Here is a 6,435-nt window from a genome sequence, read left to right as displayed (position 1 = left end):
TATAGTCTCCCAAAGTGACCACTTTGGAAAGGATAACCCTCAATAGATGGAAATGTTTTAAAATGTTTATATTTAAAAAAAAAAAAAAGGAGTCCCATGACTTTGCAGTCACATGGAGATGATGAAAGTTCACCAGGAGCCCCAACCTGTGCCTAGCACTTCTGAGCCCATCATATCAGAAAGGAGCTTGCCTGACATGAGGAGACAGACCCAGGGAAGGAATCAGAGAGGTACCCAGTGTAGTAAGAGGGAGTGCTCATTCAGCCAACACAGCCATGTGTCAGCAGGTAAAACAGACAAGAAGGGAAGTGGGGCTGGGCTGGGCAGAGCCTTGAGTGAATCAAGCCTTCCCATGGGGCGGGGACGTCTATCTAAAACACCAGCCTCCATTAAATCCCCTATAAAAGGTTCCTGTCCCTCTGACCTGGTACTCCATTCACCACCTAACAGCCACTTGCTCATCCTGCCTGTGCATTAGGTAAGTGCCCTCTTGAGAAACCTCTTTCTCATTCTCACTGCCCTGGTGATCTGAGCTCATAAAACCAAGCTGTCAGATCCGGGTCATGGCCTGTGGTGCTGGCCATGGACAGAAAGTGTCCACTCTGACTGGGCCTCAGGCAAAGTGGGCATGTGCATGTGGGAGAAGATGCTGTCCTGAAGCCATGGGGCTCTTTCCTCCTCCCCTGAGACTGGCCTGTCAGTAACGCCTCTCACCAGAGCATGTTAGCAGCAGCAATGGAACCACTCCTGTGCCTTTCTGGACAGCAAAGGTGTTTTATTCTTAAGGTTCTGGAAACCTCTTTGCAGTACTCACAGTGTATGAGGCCAGAATCAGGTTACTTATGCCAATCTGACAATGGGCTTGAACCTTGTCACAGAGGAAGGGGCTAACATGACAGTCTTCCCCAGGGCCTTATTAGGCAAGATGAGTTTGTAGGTTTATCCTAAGGCATCTGAAGAGTAACTAAAAAGTAGCCTTATTTTTACTGTTTATAGGTCAGTGATTCAGGTCTGACATGCTAAACAACAAAAACCCAGGATCTTTTCATTTCTTTGTTGGGGTACAATATTTGAGTTTTGTACCTTGACGTGCAAAAGCAAAGTCTGCCTGAAATTTTTGGCTACTGGAGGGTAGAAAGGACACCCCTTGAAGAGCTTACCTGGGGTCTATAACCTTCAAAATCCTTCTGGCCACACTGCCCCATCTTCTCCAGCACCAAGCCTCCTTCCTGCCTCCCTTCACTCTCATGCTTCTGTACCCAGGCCTTCCTCTTCCTCCTGCATTTGAACTTGCCATCTCCCGGTCTTTGAGGCTTCTACTTTAATGCACCTCCACGTCCCTTTGCCTTTTGCCCATGCAGCTGCACTCAGGATTCCCTTCAAGCTATGCCCAGATCCCCAGCTAATGAGAAGCAAAATCTCTCCCTTCAGTTAGGAGTCATTCCTCATAGGTCACCAGTTTTGTGGGCTGGAAGGAGCCACACAGCTATGGGAAGGCTGACCTCCTTCACAGTTCACAGGTGCCAGTGCTGAGGACAGATGTCACATGCAGAGGAACTTAAGACTTGGAACTGGAAGGCGCCCTGAGTATGGCCAACAGTTGGTAACCCAGCCTCTTCCTGAATGCCTACTCAAAAGGCAGCAAGAAAGGGTGCAACCCCATGGGGTTCCTGCCTGCCCCACCTGAGGCAGGGGTCAGCTTAGATATGTACTTACTGCCTGTTGGTATTCCCAGCAGGACCCTAACACCATATGACTAGATAGACTGTCCACAGGATGCAGTCTAGAATGTTCATTGCATTTGAGTTCAGGAGATATGAACTCTTGAGTTTCTTGGTCCCCTACAAGCTATGGGGCCTTGAGCAAATCACCTAACTTCTCTGAGCCTGTTTCCTCACCTATAAAAAGTGGAGATAATAAGGATTATAAGAGATGATGCATATGGAAGTACTCTGTGAGCAGCAGAGTTCACACAGATGTACACATATTATGTATGTATATAATAACATCATAATGATATTTAATAGCTGTCACTTAGTATAAGCCAGCATCTTCCAAGTGCTTTATATGAATTATCTCTTAATCTTCACAATAATCTTATCAAGTAAATACTGGTATTAACTTCATTTCACAATGAGTAAACCGAGGCATAGAAAGGCAAAGAAAACTGCCCTAGCTCACCTGACAGGCAGGTGGTGAGGCTGGCATAGAAGTCCTGACTCTGGAGCCTGTCCCTAACCATGATGTGCCCCTCCTTCCCATTCATAAAATCCATTAAGTAGGAAAGGGAGAGGGAATACTCAGAGCCATCAGAGGCAGAGCTGAATATGCAAGGAAAGACCTAGAAGGAGCAGGAGGAAATGCTGAGGTTGATTTTGGAGCCCCCATGGGGGCTTTGCTTCTTTCTCCAGCTTGACTCCAAAGATGCCTCAGTTACTGCGAAACATTAATGGGATCATCGAAGCCTTTGGGCGATACGCCAGGATGGAGGGCAACTGCAAAATGCTCACCCGGGGGGAGCTGAAAAGGCTCTTGGAGCATGAGTTTGCTGATGTCATTGTGGTATGATGTGCCCGGCGAGGTGGGGAGGGTGGGAGAGGAAAGAGGAAACGGGTTTGCCTGCAGATGCTCTGCCTCAGGAATCTGAAGAGGTAGCCACTGGATCCAAGCCCACTGGATCTCCTGGCAGCTGTGGAGGAGGAGAAAAGGAAGGCAAAGGAACAAGAGATGGTAGCTTCCTTAGAGAAAAAACCTTGATTTCAATTAATTCTAATTTAGAGACAAGGTGAAAGGACTCAAAAGGGACAGCTCAGGGAAGAATAGAACCCTTTAGTATTCTAGAAATGAAAGTAATTACTGCTCTCTGCTGCTACTTAAATCTGATGCAGTAGCCATTTCCTATGTCCATCAGAAATTCATTCATTCATTTATTAGAAGCATAGTTCTGTGTCTTGCAGTTGCTCAAAAATATTAGTTGAATGGTCACATCAGAAATGTGTTTTTGAGGGCAAGTTGGTTGTCATCAGCTGGGAGGACACTCTGGGAGCCCCTCCTTCTCTCCCCCTACCAGCAAAGCAGACGCAGGGCATTGATGCACTTCCCTGCCTCTTCCTGCCTTTGGTTCCCATCTAAAGCAACCAGGACAATGGCCTTAGGGGACAGGAATGTGTAGGCACAGCAGGATGCATACTCAGGGCAACTTGTGGTCTCACCAAACCCCACTCACCCCACCATGGGAAAACACCTGAGCCTCAGTGAACCCACAAAATCTCCTTGAGGCCATGTTCCTGCTGTCTTCGCCTGGTGTTGGGCACTGGAGAGAATCCTACTCAGTGCCAGGGGTCAGGAGCTGAGGACAGCCCAAAGAATCATTATGAGCTCATTCATTCATTCATTCATTCTTCAGTGAGTCTTGCTCCAGTTATCCTGTAATCCAGAAATTATGCCAGGCACAGAGGATACAAATCAAAAGGTGCTTCCTACCCTTGTGAGAAGGGCTGCACACTGAAAGCTATTTCATATTAGGGCTGCTGTAGCTATGTACGCACCCTGAGGCTGGCACAGGTGGGCTCCCTGGCTCAGGGGTGGGAAGCCTGCAGACTGAGTGAACTGGCCCAACCACACCTTCCCCAGGGGCAGTATGCTGATTTTGCCTCTTCTCCTCCCCAGAAACCCCATGATCCTGCCACTGTGGATGAAGTCCTGTGCCTGCTAGATGAAGATGACACAGGGACTGTGGAGTTCAAGGAATTCCTGGTCCTGGTGTTTAAAGTCGCCCAAGCCTGTTTCAAGACACTGAGCGAGAGTCCTGAGGGGGCTTGTGGATCTCAAGAGTCTGGAATTTGCCCTGCTGGGGACTCACAAGAGCTGGGGAAAGGGCAGAACAGGAGAACTGAGGTGGAGGTGGCTAGGGAAGGACAGCACTGTGAGGAGAGCCAACATAGACAGAGCACACAAGCCTCCAGAGGACAGGTAGGGGCCAGGGCTCAGACCCACGGTCAGGATATTGGCCAGGATAGGCAGTCTGAGTCTCAGAGACAAGAGAGAGAGAGTTGGCAGACACAAGCTGGGGAATGTACATGGCAGACACAAGCTGGGGAATGTACACAGCAGACCCAGAGAGTGGGAGAAGACAAGAGCCACCAGACCAGAGAGAGGGAGTCAGAGAGACAGTCGCAGGCCAGGGAACAGGATAGAGCCCACCAGACAAGTGAAACAGTTACTGGAACTGGAACTCAGACCCAGACAGATACCACCCAGACTATGGGGGAAGACAGGAGCAGTCAGATAGGAAGCCCTGGTACCCAGCCACAGGAGTCCACCCAGACCAGAGGGACTGAGGTCCAGGGTCAAGATAGGAGTCAGACAAGCCAGATAGTGGCAGGAGAACATGTTCAGACACCAGGAGGTGTCACCCAGACCACAGAGCAGGACAGGAGTGGTCATATAGGAAGCCCTGGCACCCAGCCACAGGAGTCCACCCATGGCCAGACCAGAGGGACTGAGGTCCAGGGTCAAGATAGGAGTCAGACAAGCCAGATAGTGGCAAGAGAACATGTTCAGACACCAGGAGGTGTCACCCAGACCATGGAGCAGGACAGGAGTGGTCATATAGGAAGCCCTGGCACCCAGCCACAGGAGTCCACCCATGGCCAGACCAGAGGAACTGAGGTCCAGGGTCAAGATAGGAGCCAGATAAGCCAAGTGGTGACAGGAGGGCACATTCAAACACAGGCAGGATCACAAACCCAGACACACACCCAGACCGTGGAGCAGGGCAAGAGCCAGTCTGCAAGGCACATAGGGGATAGAGATGAGGGACAGATTCAAAGGCAGTCAGACAGTGGTCAAAGATGGACACAAGTAAGCCACTATGAAGCAGAAGAGGCAGAGATGGGAGGACAGGCCCAGGCTGGGGCAAGCACTCTGACAGGGAGACAGGACCGGAGCAGCACTCAACCAAGGTGTAGTGTGACAGGCGGACAGGGAGAGAGCGAATCCACTGTGGTTACCCAAGAGTGGGTGGATGACCACACAAGGGATACAGCAATCCCAAGGCAGGACCAGGGTAGCCTGCATTCTGGCATGCTTTCAGCCCAGGGCCCAGACACAGCCCAGCCAGAAGGAAAGCGAGGCCTCACAGCCAGGGGGCTGTATTCCTACTTCAAAAGCAATAAGCCATGAGTGTCCCAGCCCCAGACTCCAGTGCCCAGTACCAGAAGAAGACAGCTGCAGAGGGGTTGGCTTGTCCTGCCCTGGCCAGTCCAGTTGGCATGTCAGCTCTTTATCATGGTGTTTCTCTTAGGTCTTTCTCAGTGAGACCATTTCTGCAAGGTGCTTTCTATCCTAAATTCCTCTCTCATCTGTTCCACTGTGCAGACCCCTCAGGAACAGGAAAACACAGAGCCAATCACTCATTTATGCCAGATTCTCCTCAGCTTGTGGGGCTTTTCATAGCTATTTTTGTCTCCTCCATCTGTCCATTGCCCCATATATCCTAATGCACCAATAAAACCTTCCTAAGCAACTGGGCTCTCTGTCCCTTTCAATCACTATTGATATGATGGGTTAAGGCTACAGGGCTCTGATAATGAACTAGACATGGCCCCTACCCTTGAAGAGCATCTGGTTGGGAAAATAGTGCATGAGATTCCAAGAGTTATAAAAGTGTCAAGAGAGAAGATATCATATTTTTATACTTTGCAGACAGGGATCAGAAAAGTTTTCAACCAGAAGAGGTTTTTTTGCAATGCCCTTAAAAGGCAAGCAGGATTTAGGGAAGGAGGGAGGGAGGGAAGGAGGTAACACTCTAATTCTAGAATGTTAAGTCTCTGTTCACCTGTAAGGTCACATAAGAAGGCCAACTTAAGGTTACCAATAAATGGAAGAAGGCCAGTGGGGACTATGTAGGGGAGAAGGCATGTGTTACCAGGAACTGAACCGGAAGCCAGAGCCCCAGAAACTCCTCTGTGTCAGCTCTGACCTCTCATTATGTCTCATCAGCTAGATATAAACAAGTTATCGGGTAGAAACTCTTAACTATGGTTTATTATAATAATAACTTCGGAACTAGTTTTTAAAATATAGATTTATCTGCCTAACTGCAGAAATGCTGAGTCCACAGGTTTTGAGTGGGGCTTATGAAAACTGTGTAAAAGCTTTGTAAGGGGACTCCTGCTTCTGGCATTGTGGCAAACTAGATACTCTGAAGGGCTTTCCACAACAAAATAACTAGATCATGCATAAGGCATATTTTCCATTGCATTTTTGTTTATAGGAAGTAAGGGCAATCTCCAAAGAGAAAACAATATGTGTTAACAACCCTTAGTCGGGAGGAGTTAAAATGGAAGAGTAGCAGGGAGATCCTATACTTGCCTCATCCCTCAAACACAGCTAGATAAATATCAAATCATTCTGAACACCCAAGAAATCTGA

The 6,435-nt window shown here is 48.7% G+C and overlaps 1 protein-coding gene across 2 annotated transcripts; it reads left to right on the top strand.

Moving 5' to 3' along the window:
• The first annotated feature begins 435 nt into the window (after positions 1–435).
• CRNN (cornulin) lies at positions 436–5,531 on the top strand. 2 transcript variants are annotated; one of them, XM_032594149.1, is made up of 3 exons: positions 436–478; positions 2,412–2,562; positions 3,670–5,531. In XM_032594149.1, exons 2-3 carry the CDS (start codon positions 2,425–2,427, stop codon positions 5,182–5,184), a joined length of 1,653 nt encoding a protein of 550 aa, XP_032450040.1. In that variant the 5' UTR covers positions 436–478; positions 2,412–2,424; the 3' UTR covers positions 5,185–5,531. The 2 variants fall into 2 exon arrangements, with proteins under 2 accessions (XP_032450040.1, XP_030179946.1); XM_030324086.1 differs by lacking the exon at positions 436–478 and having other exon boundaries at positions 2,425–2,562; positions 3,670–4,392; positions 4,531–5,184.
• The last annotated feature ends 904 nt before the right edge of the window (positions 5,532–6,435 follow it).

The sequence above is a fragment of the Lynx canadensis genome, chromosome C1, assembly GCF_007474595.2.
Source record: "Lynx canadensis isolate LIC74 chromosome C1, mLynCan4.pri.v2, whole genome shotgun sequence".
In the NCBI taxonomy this organism is placed as follows: Eukaryota; Metazoa; Chordata; class Mammalia; order Carnivora; family Felidae; genus Lynx; species Lynx canadensis.
Note: the sequence above shows the minus strand (reverse complement) of the source record. Positions and strands in the feature narration are given on the sequence as shown.

Bases quoted from the DNA above. Each gene is read 5' to 3' on its own strand.
- CRNN (XM_032594149.1), top strand. From the start codon at position 2,425: ATGCCTCAGTTACTGCGAAACATTAATGGGATCATCGAAGCCTTTGGG. The intron at 2,563-3,669 runs GTATGATGTGCC...TCTCCTCCCCAG, and splicing joins AGTTTGCTGATGTCATTGTG to AAACCCCATGATCCTGCCAC.